Source organism: Suncus etruscus, chromosome 6 (assembly GCF_024139225.1).
Source record: "Suncus etruscus isolate mSunEtr1 chromosome 6, mSunEtr1.pri.cur, whole genome shotgun sequence".
Lineage (NCBI taxonomy): Eukaryota > Metazoa > Chordata > Mammalia > Eulipotyphla > Soricidae > Suncus > Suncus etruscus.
The window spans coordinates 44,575,391-44,597,193 of NC_064853.1; the positions used below are offsets into that span (position 1 = coordinate 44,575,391).

General features: G+C 43.0%; 1 protein-coding gene and 1 non-coding gene across 2 annotated transcripts in view; both read left to right on the forward strand.

The window, feature by feature from the left end:
* Positions 1–10,118, forward strand: part of RNF19B (ring finger protein 19B) — a 28,266-nt gene extending 18,148 nt beyond the window's left edge. The window contains 6 exon segments of the mRNA XM_049774708.1: positions 899–1,061; positions 1,490–1,604; positions 3,433–3,573; positions 5,195–5,402; positions 8,185–8,316; positions 9,275–10,118. Coding sequence (XP_049630665.1) covers positions 899–1,061; positions 1,490–1,604; positions 3,433–3,573; positions 5,195–5,402; positions 8,185–8,316; positions 9,275–9,749 — 1,234 coding nt within the window. The 3' untranslated portion in view covers positions 9,750–10,118.
* An 11,202-nt stretch (positions 10,119–21,320) lies between these two features.
* Positions 21,321–21,484, forward strand: LOC126013180 (U1 spliceosomal RNA). Its single transcript, XR_007497507.1, has one exon. It is a non-coding gene; the product is annotated as a U1 spliceosomal RNA (small nuclear RNA).
* The last annotated feature ends 319 nt before the right edge of the window (positions 21,485–21,803 follow it).

The window sequence follows — 21,803 nt, forward strand, 5'->3', positions numbered from 1 at the left end:
AGACAACCACCCATAAACAATTCTCAGAAGAAATCACCTTGCTGACACCTTAATTTTGAACTTTCAGCCCAAGAACATTAAGAAGAATAAAATAGGGGCCGGAGAGATCGCATGGAGGTAAGGCGTTTGCCTTTCATGCAGGAGGTCATCAGTTTGAATCCCGGCGTCCCATATGGTCCCCCGTGCCTGCCAGGAGCAATTTCTGAGCCTGGAGCCAGGAATAACTCCTGAGCACTGCCGGGTGTGACCCAAAAACAACAAAAAAAAGAAAAAGAAAAAGAAAATAAAACACATGCACAATTACTTTGCCCCTCAAGTCCCCAGATTGTAGTACATTATAACATAAAATCTTGTTATTAAGGTTTAATTGACGTGCTGGCACTTTGAGGAAATTATTTGGTTTTGTGCGGCAGTTTGGGCACTCAGGCTCAAAAAGGTTAGCCATCACTGCCCTAGAACATCTCAGACCTAAGAGAAAGCCTCAAGCAGAGCCAGGGAGGTTTCAAGGGGCCTGAGCGCAGGGGTAGGGCACGCTGCTGACCTGAGACGGACCCAGGTTCGATTTCCGGCATCCCATATGGTCTCCCGAGCCTGCCAGGAGTCATTTCTGAATTCAGAGCCAAGAGTAACCCCTGAGCACCGCCAGATGTGGCCAAAGACCAAACAAAAACGAAAAGAAGTTTCAAGTTTGCCTTTATCCAAAAAATAGATAAAGAACCCAGAGCTCTAAAAGTTTGGCCTTGTCCTTTGCCTCCCCATTTTATAATTTAATCATTTCCTATAACTCTTTGTAACTGTTAATCACTCCTATTGAGAAGACTCTCACTCTTCTCAAAACATCTAGTGTGATAGCTACATTTGTAACATTGACATTAACTTCAGCCTGTTTCCTCTGCAGCCCCTCTGGCTGTACATTCTGGGGCAAGAAGCCATGGAGCCGCAAGAAGAAAATTCTTTGGCAGTTGGGCACATTAATTGGCGCTCCAGTGGGAATTTCTCTCATTGCGGGCATTGCCATTCCAGCCATGGTCATCGGCATTCCTGTTTACGTTGGCAGAAAGGTAGGATGTGCTCATTTCTTTACATTTTCCATCTTCAGGTTTGTTGGTAAAGGTTTGAAGGAAGTGGGGGGGAGTAGATTATATTTTAGAAATGAAAACTGAAAATCAGCTGGCTCTTAGATAAAAATAGCCTTAAACGGACATTCATAAAGCCCAGAAGTCTGAAAATTCTTACTAACATTCTGAACCTGGTTTATCTCTGTGATTTAAAGGTGAAATGCTTACTTCACTCCCCAGATTGTCTCTTCTTTTTTCTCAAATTAATTTTTCAGGTCATAGTTAAGTTAAAAATTAAAAATGATTTTTTGGAGTAAAAGATAATGTTTTAATATAGATAACTATAAAGGAATAAGTCTCAGCCCCTTTTTTCTTTAGCAAAATGAGATTAATGTCTGAAGCTACTGATCTGGACTTTTCATTATTCTTAGATTCACAGCAGATATGAGGGAAGAAAAACCTCCAAGCATAAGAGGAATTTGGCTATCACCGGAGGAGTAACTTTGTCAGTCATTGCATCACCAGTTATTGCCGCAGTTAGTGTTGGTAAGCTAGCCTATACCATAGTTCCTCTCTTCCTCTCCCTCTTCTAGTCTTTCCTTCACCGCCACTAGTCACCAAGCTTTCTGACTTTCTGACCAACCAGTTCAGTAAGCTGGCCAGATGCTTTCTTTACCCTTCAGATTCCTACATTTTATGTCATATTTACCTTGTTAACTTTATTTAGCATTAATATGATTATTATCTACACTAAAATTATCAAAAGTAGGATTTTTTTTTGGTGCTATAGCTGGCAATGCTCAAGTATTTATAGCTCGGTACTCAGGAATCTCTTGGAAATGCTCAGGGGATCAAATATGGGATGCTGGGATCGAATTCACATTGGCAGCGTTGAAGGCAAATGCTCTACCTGCTGTGCTATTTCTCTAGCCCCATGAAAGTTAGGACCTTTCATTCTTAACTTAGTATCTAGAACTCAGTTTGATTTACAATAGTAGACTGAAAAACTCTTACTTTAGGGCCAGAACTATAACACAACGATAGGGCATTTGTCTTGTACCCAGTCAGCCTGGGATGGACTCAGTTCAATCCCCGGCTTCCCATATGGTCCTCCAAGACTTCCAGGAGTGATTTCTAAGAAAGAGCCAGGAGTGACCCCCGAGCACCACCAGGTGTGGCCCAAAACCCAAATTCCGCCCCCATTCAAAAAAAACCCTCTTGGGGCTGGAGCAGTGGTGCAGGCGGTAGAGCTTTTGCCTTGCACATGCTAACCTAGGACAAACTGCAGTTCTATCCCTAGCATCCCATATGGTTCCCCAAGCCAGGAGCAATTTCTGAGTGAATAGCCAGGAGTAACCCCTGAGCATCACCGGGTGTGCTCCCCCCCAAAAAAAAAACAACTTACTCTAATTTCTAGTTTTATTGCTGTCATCTTCTCCACTTGCCATGGAATCTACAAAAGCAAATGCCTCAGCATTTTAGGAAGCTTAAGGTTTTGTTTCAGAAAAATAGTAATGCAACTAACATTGCAACAGTACTTAGGGCACAGTGAGGTTCCAGGAATTGAACCAGAGTTAACTAACACTCCAAAAATATTTTTTAGGTTTTGGATCTCAAATCCTAGATTTTGCTTAAATGTTTGCTTTTGAATTCTTTTTTTTTTTTGGAAGGGGGGAGGTCACACCTGCTAGTGCTCAGGGGGTTACTCCTGGCTCTATGCTCAGAAATCACCCCTGGCAAGCACGGGGGACCTTATAGGACTCGAACCACCGTCCTTCTGCATGCAAGGCAAACGTCTTACTGCTGTGCTATCTCTTTTTTTTTTTTTTTTTTGCTTTTGAATTCTTTTTGGATTTGGCACCTCAGCAGTGAAGAGGGGAAAAAATGTAAGCAATGTATACTTACTGTGCTGGGTGATATATTTCCTTTTGATTACTCTCAGCTCTGGGAAGGTTAGATGTCTATAAATTGGAGCCAGAATTCTTTTTTGTTTTGTTTTGGGGCCACACCCAGTGATTCTCAGGGGTTACTCCTGGCTATGCGCTCAGAAATCACTCCTGGCTTGGGGGGACCATATGGGACGCCGGGGGATTGAACCTCGGTCCTTCCTAGGCTAGTGTTCAAGGCAGACGTCTTACAGCTTGCACCACAGCTCCAGCCCCATGGAGCCAGGATTCTAATACAGACTTTTGTGGTTTTAAGTCCAGTCATCATTCATTCTCTTACACTGGTTCTCTTTGGGAAAACGTTTTTGTCTTCTATTGTACCTTGGCCTTTATAAATTGGCCTTTATAAATTCCCAGCTCAGGCTGGGAAGAATTGAGGGCACTTACAGGCTGCTAACCTGCTGACATCTTTTTCTCTTTTCCCTCAGGTATTGGTGTCCCTATTATGCTGGCATATGTCTATGGGGTCGTGCCCATTTCCCTCTGTCGTGGTGGTGGCTGTGGAGTTAGCACAGCCAATGGAAAGGGAGTGAAAATTGAGTTTGATGAAGATGATGGTCCAATCACAGGTAAAAGGATTTTTGTTTCCCTTTTGATATGTAGGACATAAAGATCAGTAAAAGTTAGCACATTTTTAGAAATTGTCATTAGATTCTTTGGATAATGAACTTTTGTAGGGGGTGAAGTATTTTTAGTATTTCATTTCTTTGTTCTAAAGTTATTAGGTTAATTCCTCTGGTACTTGCTACTATGTGGCACGTACAAACTAGTATGACTTCAAATAACTCCAAGTATGCTGGTAAGAGTAGTGATTATAATAGTCTTATATCCGCACAGTGCTTTATAATTTTCAGAGGACTTTACACAGTTATTATCTGACTTGCTTTTTTGCAACAGCTCTCTGAAGAAGGAGGGCAGGAGTTATTATTAGTACCATTTAACGAGAGCTTCTCTAAGCTTTTGTCTCAATACCTGTTCAATGGGTTTAAGCTTTTGTCTCAATACCTGTTCAATTAATATGTTCAATAGACATAGGTGAGACTAAAGCAAACCTCTGACTTACACTTTGATGTCTTTTACATTTCACCATATTAAGGTAAGGCACAGAGACCCTCCCCCCACCCCAATGTTTTTCAAACTTTCTATTACAATCAGTACATAAGCTAAACATAGTGCTATTTTATCTTTTTTGTTATTGTTTATGATGCTGGAGGTCAAATTCAGGGCCTCACATATGCCAGGCATGTTCTCTACCACTGAACTACAACTCAAGCCCTCTATAGATGTATTGGAAAGAATAGTGTACTCAGGCCCAGAGAGATAGCTAAAAGGGTGCTTCCTTTGCTTTGTCTAGGTTCCATTCCGGCACCATCTGTTCCTTAAGCACTACCCAGAGAACTCTGAACACAAAGCTACAGACATCTGGGAGTAGCACAGAATAGTTCCAGGTGCTACACAAATACAAACCAAAAAAACAAACAAAAAAAAAGACAGGAAATAAAGAATAATAAATTCAGATTTGTATTTAGTCACCTCTGGATGACTAACCATAGTTTTTGATGATGGCAGTGAACCTAGGCAAATGATTTAGTACTAAGCTTTTGTTTCCTCCTTTAAAATTCAACATGGGAAGGCCAAAAAATAGTGATTATGCTGCTTGCCTTGCATGCGACTGACCTGGGTTTACATCCCAGCATCTGATATATGGTCTTCCAAATCCACCAAAAGTCATCACTGAATGCAGAGCCAGGAGTAAGCCTTGAGCACCACCAGGTGCTCAAAAACCAAGTATAACAAAATAATTGAATAAAATAAAATTGGAGGTAGGGGCTGGAGATATAGTCCTCAGGTTAATGTGTTTACCTTGCATGCACCCATTTTAGGTTCAGACCCCAGCAAAATTTATGATCCTTTAAGCATCACCAGAGTTAGCCCTGAACACAGCCAGGTGTGGCTCCAAAATATATAGATTAATTAAATTGGACTTATTAATGCTTAATTGTTGAGAAGATTAAATATAAACATATTTAAAGCACTTGATCTGTGATAGCTATGCATAGTAGCTGTTCATTTTGTGAATAAGTATTTTTCTACATAAATATCCTTCACTTTGACGAGTCATTACAGAAAAATGGCAGGTTGTTTTGATGCAATGCTATCTTAAATTAAGATACTTGGTTCCATCCCCAGTGGCAGATGCCTGGCGAGCCCTCAAGAATCCCAGCATTGGGGAAAGCAGCATTGAAGGTCTGACTAGTGTGTTGAGCACCAGTGGAAGCCCTACAGATGGACTCAGTGTTATGCAGGGCCCATACAGTGAAACAGCCAGCTTTGCTGCCCTCTCAGGGGGAACACTGAGTGGTGGCATTCTTTCCAGTGGCAAGGGAAAATATAGCAGGTAAGTAAATAGGTCATTTCTGACAGATCCAAATTTAATTATATGAAGGAGAATATCTATATTAAACCAGTATTTTGTGCTATACATATACCATCTTCTTTTTATTTAATCATCAATATTCTCCACCACTTTTATAGTTAGAAAACAGAATTAGATTTACACAAAGTTCTGCATTCTTTTTACTGTGCTATAGTAGCTCTATATAAAATAACCAGGGGAGCTGGAGACATAGAGGGTTTAAAAGAGCTGCCTCTTTGATGTCAAGAACACAGTATTAAAAAACCTCCTGGTGGGCCGGAGTGATAGGACAGCCGGTAGAGCATTTGCCTTGCATGTGGCCTACCCAGGTTTGATCCCATATGATCTTTTGAGCCTGCCAGGAGTGATTTCTGAGTGCAGAGCTAGGAGTAACCTCTGAGTACCGCTGGATGTGGCCCCAAAACAAACAAACCAAAAAATGCCCTCCTAGTAAGCACCATGATATATAAGGCTTTTGACTAGAAAGATTGTACGTGTTGCATCAGAAACAGTGAAATGCAGAAGAAAAACTGCAGCAAGAGTAAGGTGGAGCAAATCAAGATTGGAAGATCTTGGGGAGATGGTTGCTTTTAGATAGCTTAAGGGCTTTAACTGTAAGAAAGGATTGATTTCTGGGGCTGAGTGATGGTGCAGCAGTAGGGCGTTTGCCTTGCACATGGCTGACCCAGGACCCCCCCAGTGCCTATATGGTCTCCCAAGCCAGGAGCAATTTCTGAGCGCATAGCCAGGAGTAACCCCTGAGCATCACTGGGTGTTGCCCAAAATTAAAAAAGAAAGAAAGCCTTGACTTCTGACTTCTGCGAAGGGAGTATATTAAAATTAACTAGCAGAAGCAATAAAGGGAAGCCTAGTTTATTGAATATAATGGAAGATTTTTATAAAAATCCAAAGAAGGAATGGTAAACTTTTTTGTTTTTTTGGTTTGGGGTCATACCTGGCAGTGCTCAGGGTTTACTTCTGGTTCTGCTCTCAGGGATCACTCCTGGGAGGAATTGGGGGACCTTATGGGGTGTCAACAATTGAAACTCAGCTGCATGTAGGGTAAGCACCTTAACCACACTATACTTCTCTTCAGCCCCAGGTATGGTATATTTTAGTGTAAATACTGAACTTCCCTTTTCTGGAAGTATTTAAAGTGAGACCAAATGGCAATTTGAAGGACTCTTAAAAACAAAAAATACTTTCCAAATGATTCTAGCATGGTCACTGTACAGACTAACATTTGGAAACTACCGAAGTCAATGACCTTTATGAAAGACCTCTTCAAGTCTAAGATTCATTCTGTGGAAGACATAAAACTAGAACCCAGCTTGCTGCATTTTCCATTGCACTACCTTATTTTCCTGGGTCATGGCATTCTTAAGTCATACAAGGCTGGAAGAGCAAAACAAAGGCACAGATGGCTGGTTGGAGATTGCCTGAATGTGTAGTTGTAGGCTGCTGCTGACCTGCTTGTGTCTCATGACTCTGGTTGTCTGTGTTAGGGGATCCCGCCCCCACATATTGGAGAATTCACTGCTGTTCTTTCTTAAAAACAACACCCCTGTAAATAAGCAGGCGCAATTGGATACTGACTTGCTGAAACTGCAGCTTAGCCAGTCCAGCTGTTCCAGTTCTGTGAAAGCCTTTTATAGGAAGTGAATGAGTCAGATGGGTTTAACTGTGAAACCCATTATGAGGAAATGCTTAAGAGTGCAACAAAATGGTGTTGAAGCCAAGAAAGGAAATAGTTATAGAGTCTCAGCTATGAGACACCATTGGGAAAGTTTGCTGCTCTTTTAGGGAATTAATCTGCTTCATGTCTTTAATCTCACAGCTATGGGTATTCTAATTGCTAACATTTGAATTTCTTCATGTGTAAGATATATAGCATAAAGGATGAATGACATGGTCTTTTTTTAACTCACAGATGAGCAAGAGAAATGGTTAAATAGGTAATTGCTATAGGAGCACTTAGCATGAAGTGACTTGTTTGCTGGGAGAGTGAGGAGAGATGATACTATGGTTGCTAGGAACTGAGTCTGAGTTTGTCACATAGAAAATGAAAACTTCAAGAAGGAAGAAATAATATGTGAAAAAGTCATGGAATTATATATCTGTGTAAGGAAAAATTCTGAGTGTTTATGATGTAGTAAGAGATGCAGCTGAGGGGCTGGCGAAGTGGCGCTAGAAGTAAGGTGTCTGCCTTACCAGCGCTAGCCAAGGAAGGACCGCGGTTCGATCCCCTGGCGTCCCATATGGTCCCCACAAGCCAGGGGCGATTTCTGAGCACCTAGCCAGAGTAACCCCTGTGCATCAAACGGGTGTGGCCCCCCAAAAAAAGAGAGAGAGATGCAGCTGAATGAAGAACTTAGAGATAGATCAGAAGGTCTGAAAATGCCTATTGGAAATAGAGAAGTAGAGAGAACATTAATAGTGCTCAGGTCTTTGTCCACATTGGCTCTGATAGGGAAGTTATTTGGCTTGCATTTAGGGTTGCTGGAAAGTCTAGTTGTAATTATCCAGGCAAGAAATATTGATGGCCTGAAGAAAAACTGTAGCAGTGGGGATAGAGAGGAGGGGACGATTTTAATAGATATTTAAAAGACAAAATGTATAGCCATTTTTGGAACAGTTTAACAACTGAAGATCATTTCAATTTCTAATCCACAAGAGAAAAATGGAAGAGAGATGTGCCAGGAAACAGATTGTCTATCAGAATACCCAGGTCTCGTATTAACTTAAACGTCCCCTCTTTACACAGGTTAGAAGTCCAAGCCGATGTCCAAAAGGAAATTTTCCCCAAAGACACAGCCAGTCTTGGCGCAATTAGTGACAACGCAAGCACTCGTGCTATGGCCGGTTCCATAATCAGTTCCTACAACCCACAGGACAGGTATGTGAACAGTCAGATATTTAGGGAAAGTTGGGCACATGGCCTTAAGAAGTTTAAGGCCTCATGTTAAGGCTTTTTGTACCATCTAGTGGGACTGTAGTGCATATAGCTGAATTTATTGAGTATAAGTTCTTTTGTATAGGAGGAACGTCTCTTGAACACATGATTCTTATTAGCACTTGATTGTTTTTTAGAGACTTTTTTCTTTTTCTCGCTCCTCCTTCTCTGTCTCTCTTCTTGGCTATTACAACAATATAATTGTTCATATGGAACGAAAGGAGCTAGATTGTGCTTGCAGATGTGTATGGGTCCGTAGTTCCTATTCTTTTGTCGCTCTTTGCATGATATGGTTCCCTTAGCCTATTTTCTTTAAGTTTAAAAAGGCTAGAGTATCAGATATGGTGTGAGTACAACATGGCCTTCTGGAAAGATTCTGTTTGCTAATGTGGTACAGTAGTTAAGGAGCTATGAGTCTACTTGAATTTTTATATTTTGAGTCAGATAGTGTGAGACTCTGGTCTTTGGTTGAATTTTGAAAATGTCCTTTTTTCTTGCTTCAAGATTTTGGTAAAGGTGTATGAGGGTTTTTTGGTTTGGTTTGGTTTGTTATTTTGGGGCCATACCCAGAAAAGCTCAGGGCTTACTCCTCAGAGCTCACTCTTAGTGGGATCAGGGGACCCTGTGGGATACCAGGGATAGAACCCAGGCCATCCTTGTACAAGGCAAGTGTCCTACCTGCTCTACTATCACTCCAGCCCTGGTATGTGTTTTAAATCAATTAAAAGGATCAAATGCTATATCTTGAATATTACGGGAAAAAATTTTTTTTGCTAAAATTGACATCTGCTTATTGTCTCCTATGCTTTAGACTTCATGATCCTAAAACTCACAAACTGCTTTTACCATCATGTATAATATGATTTATGCATGACTCAGGATTGGATTTTTGTCTCCACAGAGAATGTAACAATATGGAAATCCAAGTGGACATTGAAGCCAAACCAAGTCACTATCAGCTGGTTAGTGGAAGCAGCACAGAGGACTCCCTCCATGTTCATGCTCAGATGGCGGAGAACGAAGAAGAAGGTAGTGGTGGTGGCAGCGGTGGCAGTGGCAGTGGCAGTAACGAAGAAGATCCCACCTGCAAACACCAAAGCTGTGAACAGAAAGACTGCCTGGCCAGCAAACCTTGGGACATCAGCTTGGCCCAACCCGAGAGCATCCGCAGTGACCTGGAGAGCTCTGATACTCAGTCAGATGATGTGCCAGATATCACCTCAGATGAGTGTGGCTCCCCTCGCCCCCATACTACAACCTGCCCCTCAACCCCCAGAGCTCAAGGTGCACCAAGCCCAAGTGCCCATATGAACTTCTCTGTGCCAGCTGAGGGGAAGACTGTTTCGAAGCTGGAAGGTGTTGAAGCCAGAGTATGAAGCAGAATGAATGCTCCTGTTCTGAGAAGCACACTTGTAACTGCATCTTTTGGAATCTTATTTTTTTTGGGGGGTGGGGTGGGGTTGGAAAAGGCAGGGATTTATGTATTTTATTTCAAAGATTCCCTGATCACAGGTTTTCCCCTGGGAAATTCTGAGAAATTTGCAATTTCTTACCAGATAAAACATGGAAGTTTTTCCCTTTGTCCCACCCCTCTCCCTTCCTCTTTTTCTAGTTTTAATTTATTGGTTAAACTGATGGTGGCAATCTGTGAGGTGTGTCAAAGAATGTACAGATGTGTGTGTATATTGTACGTATGCTAACATTACTGAAGGACACATTTTAATAAAGATTTCTGTCAATCTTCAGCTCATTTCATTGTTCTTGGCTTGGATAGTTCTATAGAGCCAAGTGTTTGATGGAAAACAGACCAATATATCTTAATAGTTTCTAGATCTGAGTTTCTTCTTGTCCTGGGAAAAAATGGATTGGAATCAGATTGCAATAAAGTCATCTATAAACCAGCTACTCTGAGCCTGACAGGAAGCAAAGCTAGACTTGTTTTGGAATAAGTAGTTAGACTAAAGAATTCGCTGAGTCAGCCCGATAACTATTGATTAAAATGAACCTTCTTTGCTCTCTAGAGACAGCTCTATAGTTTTCCTTTTTTCCTGCTAAAAGTTTATTTATCCTTTCTGTTTTATAAAATAGTCACTATTAGAAATAAGCTTCTGAGGGCCCGGAGAGATAGCACAGTGGTGTTTGCCTTGCAAGCAGCCAATCCAGGACCTAAGGTGGTTGGTTCAAATCCCGGTGTCCCATATGGTCCCCCGTGCCTGCCAGGAGCTATTTCTGAGCAGACAGCCAGGAGTAACCCCTGAGCACCGCTGGGTGTGGCCCAAAAACCAAAAAAAAAAAAAAAAAAAAAAGAAATAAGCTTCTGGGGCCAGAGAGATTGCATGGAGGTAAGGCATTTGCCTTGCATGCAGAAGGACAGTGGTTCGAATTCCGGCATCCCACATGGTCCCCTGAGTCTGCCAGGAGCAATTTCTTAGCGTAGAGCCAGGAATAACCCCTGAACGCTGCCAGGTGTGACCCAAAAACCAAAAAATAAATAAATAGAAATAAGCTTCTAAGGGTTGACAGATTGACAGTCCCAGTCATTTCTCTTTATAGAGAATTCAGTGAGTGTTTTACAATCCAGAAAGTAGAGTTGCCTTTTTGTTTGTTTGTTTTGGGGACACAGACAAAGCACCAGTGCTCTAGGGCTACTCTGCACTCAGGAATGACTTTTGGTGGGCTCAACGGATTATATGAGGTTTGGAGGATTGAACCCAAGTCAACCTTGTGCAAGGCAAACGTCCTACCCTCTGTTCTATTGCCCCAGCCTCAAGAATTGCTCTTAGTGGAGGAAAAATGAACTAGTTCTTATTAATCACTAAGGCATTTTTTCACCATGCTGTCACATTCCCTAATCCAAAAATCTTACCCAGTTTTGCCAATGTTGGTGGGGTTTTTTTTTTGGGGGGGGGTGAAGGTGGGGTTTGGTGGTGCTCAGAGATTACCCCTGGCTCTGCGCTCAGTCGTTTAGGGCAGGTTCGGGGGAACCTTATGGGATACCAGGATTTGAACCAGGGTCCATCCTGTGTTGGCTTCGTGCAAGGCAAATGCCTTACTTACCGCTTTGGCCTGCCAATGTTGTTTTTAAGTAAGAAAGATTAAATGTTGTGACTAAAATGTGTGATTTTTGGAAAGAGACTTGCCTCCAATGGGACCGGAGAGATAGCATGGAGGTAGGGCACTTGCCTTGCATGCAGGAGGACAGTGGTTCGAATCCCGGCATCGTATATGGTTCCCCCAAGCTTGCCAGAAGCCATTTCTCAGTGTAGAGCCAGGAGTAACCTCTGAGCACAGCCAGGTGTGACCCAAAAACAAAAACAAAACAAAACAAAAAAGATACCTCCAAAATTTAACATATTTGGTTTTATTCCATACATTCACTAAATTTGAGTTTGGAATTTTATTCTAGTCATAGTAATGTCCTCAGAAATTGAAGTCTTATACATAGTATAGTAGAAAAATAAAAATATTCACAAGACCTATTAAGATTCCAAATCTAGCAGCAAGTTACTTTGTGTAAATCAGTTACCCTTTCATGTCCCTACTTTCCCCAACTCACAGTTAAAATTTGAAGAACTTCAGTACAAAACTCTTCTAATCAATTTAACCATGGCCCAAAGAAAATTGATAAAACATCCTTTCCTGGGGACCAGATTGCATTGTTTCCTTCCATTGATGTACCTGCTCTTTGTCATCCTGGCCTGTGCTCTACCACATGAGAATGTATCTAGACAACAGTAGACTTGGAAGATTTTATCTTTGGGGCACTGAGGCCATATTTTGCACATTTTCTGCCTGAACCTGTAACAGGAAATGCTGTTAGTGGACTTTGGGTCTGTGCTCCAGAGGATGTCCTTGTGTGAACTGGGAAACCTGTTGGAAATCTTGAGATGGAAATGTAAAAATCAAGATTTTCAATTCTCTTGAAGCCTCATTAAGAGAGCAACTAACTTAGATAAAATAAAAAATCTGTTGAAGGGACAAGAATGTGCAGCCAAATCTTTATTATTTTGGAGGACGCAGGGGTTTGGGGCCACACCCAGCAATGCTCTAGGATTACTCCCGACAGGCTCTGGGAACCCTATGGGATGCTGGGAATTGAGCCCTATCTGTCACAAGCAAACTCTCTACCCACTGACTATACTATTTCTCTGGCCCACAAATTTGTATTATCTATTTTTTATTTTTTATTTTTTTGGTTTTTTGGTTTTGGGGCCACATCCGGCAGTGCTCAGGGGTTACTCCTGGCTGGCTGCTCAGAAATAGCTCCTGCCAGGCACGGGGGACCATATGGGACACCGGGATTCGAACCAACCACCTTTGGTCCTGGATTGGCTGCTTGCAAGGCAAACCTGCTGTGCTATCTCTCCGGGCCCAAATTTGTATTATCTAGATTTGACTTACTAGTGTGAGATTTGGAAACTTTTGAGTTTTTGTGTCACCAGAATGGAAATGATTCTAATTATAGGGTTGTAAAGATTGAGATGGGGGCTTGGAGTGATAGTACAGCAAATAGGACATTTACCTTGCACATGGTTGACCCAGGTTTGATCCCTGATACCTCATATGTTTTCCTGAGCACTGCCAAGAGTGATCCCTGAGTGCAGAGTCAGGAGTAAGCCCTAAACACCACCAGATAATGGCCCAAAAAAACTAAAAAGATTAAGTTGGGGTACTGAAAATACTTGGAGTAAATGCCTTGTTTTTTTTTTTTTTTCTTTATGCATTAACAAAAAGTTAATGGAGGTTTAGAGTGTCATCTAATAAAAGCATAGTAAAAAAAAAAAAAAAAGATAAAAGGGGCCGGAGAGATAGCACAGTGGTGTTTGCCTTGCAAGCAGCCAATCCAGGGCCTAAGGTGGTTGGTTCGAATCCCGGTGTCCCATATGGTCCCCCGCGCCTGCCAGGAGCTATTTCTGAGCAGACAGCCAGGAGTAACCCCTGAGCACTGCCAGGTGTGGCCCAAAAACCAAATAATAATAATAATAATAATAATAAATAATAATAATAATAAAATAAAAAGCATAGTACTATGGATGAGGAACCATGAAAAACAAAGTAGTTGGGGTCAGAGAGATAGCACAGTGGTAGGGCGTTTGCCTTGCATGCAACTGACCTGGGAGGGACCAGGGTTCAATTCCCAGTATCCGATATGGTCCCCCATGCCTGTCAGGAGCGATTTCTGAACACAGAGCCTGGAGTAACCCCTGAGCACTGCTGGGTGTGGCCCAAAACCCAATAAATATAAATAAATAAAGTTAAAAAAAATAGTCAATGCAAATAAATCCTTTACAGTGCTGTTGACCCTCTTAGACATTAGCAGATAAAAAGGCCCATCACCACCACCTAGAGGAGAATTTGGGCAGTGCATTAGAAAAATCTTGTTTCGGGGCCGGGCGGTGGTGCTGGAGGTAAGGTGCCTGCCTTGCCTGCGCTAGCCTAGGACGGACCGCGGTTCGATCCCCTGGCATCCCATATGGTCCCCCAAGAAGCCAGGAGCAACTTCTGAGCGCATAGCCAGGAGTAACCCCTGAGCATCACAGGGTGTGGCCCAAAAACCAAAAAAAAAAAAAAAAAAGAAAAATCTTGTTTCTCTTCAAAATAGGGTAAATTTAATTTCTTCTATATAGCCTCTATTCATTCTGAATACTGTGTTTCAGGTATGGGATGCAGCAATAAGGAAAACACAGCGGCATTTGCCTTGCAAGCAGCCGATCCAGGACCAAAGGTGGTTGGTTCGAATCCCGGTGTCCCATATGGTCCCCCATGCCTGCCAGGAGCTATTTCTGAGCAGACAGCCAAGAGTAACCCTTGAGCAACGCCGGGTGTGACCCAAAAACCAAAAAAAAAAAAAATATTTCTTTTACGGGGCCTGGAGATATAGCATGGAGGTAAGGCGTTTGCTTTTCATGCAAGGCAAACGCCGCTGTGCTATCTCTCCGGGCCCAAGATTTGGATAAATTCTAACATTCTGGACCATAGTGACTGGACCTTTTATCAGCAGATACATCCATTATTGTTATTATTATTATTATTTAATGAGTCTATCTTAATATAATGACTTTAAAAGGAAATGCCAGTATTCTGATATCCCACCCATTATCCCCCTTTGCCACCAGGTCTGTAAGTAACATTGGACACTCTACCTTCTGAAAGGTAAGAATTAAGATCTGTTTGGACTGTATTCCATGCCAATTAAGCCTGGAAGAAAATAACTATTTTGGGCCCGGATGGATAGCACAGCGGCGTTTGCCTTGCAAGTAGCCAATCCAGGACCAAAGGTGGTTGGTTCGAATTCCGGTGTCCCATATGGTCCCCCGTGCCTGCCAGGAGCTATTTCTGAGCAGACAGCCAGGAGTAACCCCTGAGCACTGCTGGGTGTGGCCCAAAAACCAAAAAAAAAAAAAAAAAAAATTTTAATTTGACTTGAAATTAATTTGGGTGTTCTAGAAATTCCGGAACTAGGTATATTGACTTTAGTTCTAATGGTGGCTCTCAGATAGTTCGTTGAATGAAAAATGAACTGAATAGTGACCTATGATCATATAGAAAAAAGTGTCCGGGCCCGGAGAGATAGCACAGTGGCGTTTGCCTTGCAAGCAGCCGATCCAGGACCTAAGGTGGTTGGTTCGAATCCCGGTGTCCCATATGGTCCCCCGTGCTTGCCAGGAGCTATTTCTGAGCAGACAGCCAGGAGTAACCCCTGAGCACCGCTGGGTGTGGCCCAAAAACCAAAAACAAATAAAAAGAAAAAAAAAAAAGAAAGAATCCCTGAGATTCTTTAAAAAAAAAAAAAAAAAAAAAAAAAGAAAAAAGTGTCCAAAATGTCTTAATGTAGCATTAGCTAAAGAATCAAAAACACAAATATAGAAAGGTTAACATAAATGTTATATATTCCTAACTACTCATTTCCTCATTTTTTTTTCATTCCAGAAATGAAGGACGATATCCCTTTATGGGGTGAGATAGCACAGCGGTAGGGCGTTTGCCCAACCCCCCCCCAAAAGTGTGTCTCTCAAAACTCAGATGTTAGAATCTTGGATTTTGTTTTTTGGGGGGGTTTTGTTTGTTTGTTTTTTCAGTTCTTGGACCACACCTGGAGGCTCTCGGGTTACTCCTGGCTCTGCACTCAGAAATTACTCCTGGAAGACTCGGGACCATGTGGGATGCCAGGGATTGAACCTGAGTGGGCCACATGCAAGGCAAACACCTTACCTGCATGCTATCTCTCTGGTCCCGATATAATAAATTTTATATGAAGAAAGGATGAGGGGTCAGAGTCATAATAGAGCAGGTGGGGGGCAGAGAGGTAGCACAGCAGATAGGGTATTTTTCCTTGTATGCACCCAAGCCAGGTTTGATCCCAACATCCCATATGCTCCCCTGTATGCCTCCAGGAGTAATTCCTGAATGCAGAGCCAAGTGTAACCCCTGAACATCACTGAGTGTGACGCAAAGCTAAACTAAAATTATTAATGCAGAAGGAAATGTGTTTGCTATGAAGTAGAAGACCCAGATTCAATTCCTTGTACCATACAATGTGCCCTAATCCCTATCAGTAGTGATCGCTAAGCACAGATCTAGGCATAAATGCTAAGCACAGCCAGATGTGGTCCCCAAATAAACCAAAAAGAGAAAATGAAAAAGGGAAAGGACCAAAAACTGAAAAGACCAAGAAAATATTTTGCAGGGGCCGAAGAGATAGCACAGCGGTAGGGTGTTTGCCTTGCACACCGCAGATCCTGGACAGACCAGGTTAGATTCTGGCATCCCACATGGCTCCCCAAGCCTGCCAGGAGTGATTTCTTTTTTTTTTTTTTTTTTTTGATTTCTTTTTTTGTTTGTTTGTTTTGGGTCACACCCGGGCAGCGCTCAGGGGTTACTCCTGGCTCCACGCTCAGAAATCGCTTCTAGCAGGCTCGGGAGACCATATGGGATGCCGGGATTCAAGCCGCAGTCCTTATGCATGCAAGGCAAATGCCTTACCTCCATGCTATCTCTCCAGCCCCAAGAGTGATTTCTGAGCACAGAGCCAGGACTAACCCCTGAGTGCAGCTGGGTGTAACCCCCCCCCAAAAAAAAGAAGAATTTGGAGTTGGCAACCTGGGTATGATGCAGTAGCAAAATACCTATTTTGCAAGCATGAGCTCAGTAGTTGCACCCCCAGCTCTGCCCTCACCTGCTCTGAGCACAGTTCACAGTTCAAGGACCTCCACTGTCTTGGATCCTTGGAACCACCTCAGTCTACCATCTCTGGGGCATTGCAACCAAGTGTGCAAAGCCTAAGAAGAACCAAAACCAAGTGTGTGTGCAGCCCCCGGTCATTTGATCAGAAATAGCAGCAATAAACCAAGTAGGGAAACAAACGCTAAATAAGCAAAGAAAAGCACATCATGAAATAGGACTAAAAGTAAGAGGAATGAAAAATTTGGGAGTCAGGGCCAAGGATGTAACTCAGCAGTAGAGTGCAACCTGTATGTGTGAGGCCCTGGATTCCATTCCAAGCAAAACAAAAACCAAAAGAAGTCAGGCATTAAGCCATGCTCTTTGGGCAGTGAGCAATCTCACTTTGAGAAGTTGATGTTGCCTTAGGATTGAGCTCTTCTCCATGTTCTGGGTTACATTGTAGAAAATGTAGAATATGGATTGTGGGCTGGAGTAATAGCTGAGGACATGCTTTGGGCATGGGGTGGACAGGGTTCAATTCCCAGCATTATAAGGGTCTCTAGAGCATAAAACTGGGAGTAGTCCTGCTCACTGCCAGTAGGACTCAAAACCCAATATATGTGTGTGTGTGTATACATATATGTGTATATAATCATGAATATATATGTACACATGGGTTATTTCTGTATAAACCAAGCTCATATTCTCAGATATAGAAAAACTTTAATGAGAAACATGTCATTGCTAAGATCAAAGACATTCCTACCTCAATATTTTGTGTGTGTGTGTGTGTGGTTTTTGGGTCACACCCGGCAGTGCTCAGGGGTTATTCCTGGCTCCATGCTCAGAAATTGCTCCTGGCAGGCACAGGGGACTGTATGGGATGCCGGGATTTGAACTGATGACCTTTTGCATGAAAGGCAAACGCCTTACCTCCATGCTATCTCTCTGGCCCCCTACCTCAATTTTTCTAAATTACGTCTCTTGTTCACTTTCTACACACACCCCTTGTTTTGATGATGGGGCTGCAAGCCTGGATAGGTGCTCATGTGCTTTTGCTGACCGTGCTCAAATATGCTTTACCTTGGTGCACTGGGACTGGATGCACACTTAGTGCATCCATGCTACCCAGGTTATCCTCCATCTCAGGGGTCTAACCTGAAGTCTCATGCTGAAGCTGAGTGGTTAAGAGGCTAGGCTAGAATGCCTGGATAGAAATTTAAACTCTCGGGGCCAGTGAGGTGGCGCTAGAGGTAAGGTGTCTGCCTTGCAAGCGCTAACCAAGGAAGGACTGCGGTTCGATCCCCTGGTGTCCCATATGGTTTCCCCCAAGCCAGGGGCAATTTCTGAGCGCTTAGCCAGGAGTAATCCCTGAGCATCAAATGGGTGTGGCCCAGAAAACCAAAAAATAATAATAATAAATAATAATAAATTTAAACTCTCTCTCGGGGCCGGGCGGTGGCGCTGGAGGTAAGGTGCCTGCCTTACCTGCGCTAGCCTAGGAGACGGACCGCGGTTCGATTCCCCGGCGTCCCATATGGTCCCCCAAGCCAGGAGCGACTTCTGAGCGCATAGCCAGGAGTAACCCCTGAGCGTTACCGGGTGTGGCCCAAAAAACAAAAAACAAAAAAACAAAAAAAAAAAATTTAAACTCTCAGGGGTGGAGCAACAGCACAGTGGTAGGGCATTTGCCTTGCACGCAGCTGAACCAGGATGGACCTGGGTTCGATCCCCAGCGTCCCATATGGTCCCCCAAGCCAGGAGCGATTTCTGAGCACATAGCCAGGAGTAGCCCCTGAGCGTCACTGGGTGTGGCCCAAAAACAAAAAAAGAAAAAAAAATTAACTCTACCATTTAAGTAACTAAGGAACTGGAGCCAATTACTTAATTTAGCTATTTCTGTTTCTTCATTTGGGACTGTAAGGGTGAGGTAAATCAATACATATCACTGTCTGGCCTGCAGTAAAAGCTATAAACTAGCATTGAGCTCTATGTCATACTCCTCCTCCTTCTCTTCCTCCTCCTCCTTTTCCTCCTCCTCCTCATTATCCATAAATTTATTAAATAGCTGGGGCCGGAGTGATAGCATGGAGATAAGGCATTTGCCTTGCAAGCAGAAGGACGATGATTCAAATCCCGGCATCCCATATGGTCCCCCAAGCCTGCCAGGAGCGATTTCTGAGCGTAGAGCCAGGAGTGGACCCTGAGCACTGCCAGGTGTAACCCAAAAACCAAAAATAAATAAATAAATTTATTAATAGCCACTTATCACATAGTGTTCTACACAATACTGCCTCTTTGAGGTCAGAGAGAGAGAACAGTGAGTAGTGTGCTTGTCTTATATATGTAAATATGTCTTGTATATGTATATCAACCTGGGTTTGATCCCTGGCGCCCCATATGATACCCTGAGTACCACTAGGAATATCTCTGAGAGCAGAGAAAGGAGTAATTGTGGGCCAGAGAGATAGCATGAAGGTAAGGCATTTCCCTTTCATGCAGAAGGACTGTGGTTCGAATCCCGGCATCCCATATGGTCCCCTGGGCCTGCCAGGAGCGATTTCTGAGCCTAGAGCCAGGAGTAACCCCTGAGCACGGGTGGGTGTGACCCAAAAGAAAAAAAAGAAAAAAAGAAAAAGAGTAATCGCTGAGCCCCATAAGGTTTGTTTTATTTTGTTTTGGGCCCACACCCAGAAGTGCTCAGGGGTTACTCCTGGCAGGCTCAGGGGACCTTAATGGGAGGGATGCCTGGAACTGAGCCTGGGTTCATCCCAGATTAGCTGCGTGCAAGGCAAACACTCTGCCACTGTGCTTTCGATTTAGCTCCGTAAGATCTCTCTTTTTTAAGGAGAGGCTAAAAGGCCTCTTAGATCCCTGAAAGGCCAAAGAATAAACTGATGTAGATATGGTAAATGGGATGCCAACATCATTCTAGACTCCTTCTTCTGCCAAGGCAGCAACAACAAACATTATGTTTCCCAAAGTTCTGGTATTTAATAGTCTACAAGTAAATTAGGGTTTATACAATTCATCTATCATTTTGGAGATAGAAGGAGGGCTGGTGTGAGAATACAGGAGCTAGGTGGCTTGTCTTGCATGTGACCAACCCCAGTTTGGTCTCCCAGACCAAATGGTCTCCCAAGTACCATTGGAAGTAACCCACAAGCACCTATGTGGCAGTAGTCACTGACCACTGAGGTGTCCCCAAATCCCCCCCAAAAAAGTTGAGAGGAAAATGTACAGCAGAAGCCATCTCCCAGGTGAGCAGCAGTTGCTTTGAGTTCGAGTTCATTTGGCAGCTTTGTAATCAATGTTTAGTTGTGCATTCTGTCAAGCCATTCATGGTGGTGAAGCCATTCACTAGCACTTCATGTCCTGGCTGAATACATTTCACTATGTTGAAACAGGTGTTTGCTTAATCAAGCACACTAAAGCAATCTATGGCAGGAAAACAAGGGGGTTTTATTCATTGGTGGGATGAGTCCAGACAGCAATGGTATCTGAGAACATCATCAAAAAGCAGCGGTCCCACAGTCATTTTAGAAGGCTTTTCTGCAAGGTCATTATTCTGATTCATGCTCAGTATTATATATTATCATTGTGGGTTTGCAGGTACACCATGGCTTCAAGTACAGCAATGATGTTGGGGCAACAGTACAGCAAGGATATCATAAGATAAGGGGTACACCATGGTTGCTTAGAAGGAAGTTGAGTAGTACAACAAGAACTTTAGGGGAATACATACACATCATGATATCTTATCAGTATGGCTACAGAGTTTCCTAAAATCAGCAATGTCTTAGCTTGGATGAAAGAGGAAGTTCATCCTAAGTGCAGACTGAGTGGACATCTTTTAAAGCTTTGCACACACAAGCAAAATCATCTCTTTATATGTACTAAATCAACTGTAAAATCAAAGATACACATAAATTTTTTTTCTTTCTCTCTTTTTTATGAGAGAGGAGAGAGATAGAGAGAGGAGAGAAAAAGAGGAAAAAAGAGAGGAGAGGGGCCAGAGAGAAAGCATAGCAGTAGGGTCTTTGTCTTGCACGCAGCTGAACTCAGAGGACCTGGTTTTGATTCCTGGCAACCCATATGGTCCCCGGAGCATGCCAGGAGCAACTTCTAAACACAGAGTTTTGATTAACCCCTGAGCACTGTCTTGTGTGGTCTAAAAACTGAGAGAGAGACAGAGAGAGAGAGAGAGAGAGAGAGAGAGAGAGAGAGAGAGAGAGAGAGAGAGAGAGAGAGAGAGGAGAGAGAGAGAGGAGAGAAAAGAAAGAGAAAACAGAAAAGGGGGGAGATTGAGGGAGAGAGGAAGGGGGAGGGAGAGAAGAAGGGGGAGGGAGGGAGGAGTCACACATAAACTTCTAACATGACAATATACGGCATGGATATTGCATGGATATCATTATCACACTTAGTTTATGCACCAATTGTTGTTCATTTAGATTGTTTCTACTTTTTAGCTCTTGTGAGTAAAGCTCTAAGTAATGGTGAGCAAATATCTGCTTCGTTTTTAAGTCGTAATTCGTGGTGCTTAGGGGTTATCTAGCTCTGTGCTCAGGATTCTTTCAGAGGACCATGTTGTACCAGGGATCAAATCCAGGGCTCCCGCAAAGCATGAGCACAGATAGTTGAACTATTTCTCCAACCCCACATATCTACATCGTTATCCAATTTTTTCAGGTACATTGTTCTGATAGAACTATATAAGGAAATTCAGCCTCTAGCTGACATAGAATTAGGAAAAGGAGAGGAATACTTTAAAAATCAAATAGGGGATACTTACCTGGCAGGGGAGATACCATGATCACGAAGGTGGTTTCCCCTGGGCGAGGCTCACCCATTGCACTCTGGGTGTGCTGACCCCTGCGATTTCCCCAAATGTGGGAAACTCGACTGCATAATTTATGGTAGTAGGGGACTGCATTCGCACTCTCCCCTGAAAAAAAAAAAAGAAAAAAAATCAAATGGGGGGGCCGGAGACATAGCACAGCGCGTTTGCCTTGCAAACAGCCGATCCAGGACCCAAGATCTTTGGTTCGAATCCCGGAATCCCATATGGTCCCCCGTGCCTGCCAGGAGCTATTTCTGAGCAGATAGCCAGGAGTAACTTCTGAGCACTGCCAGGTGTGGGCCCCCCCAAAAACAAAACAAAACAAAATCAAATAGTGGCTGAAGCAGTAGCACAGCATAGGGCGTTTGCCTTGCATATGGCTGACCTAGGATGGACTACAGTTCGATCTCTGGTGTCCCATATGGTA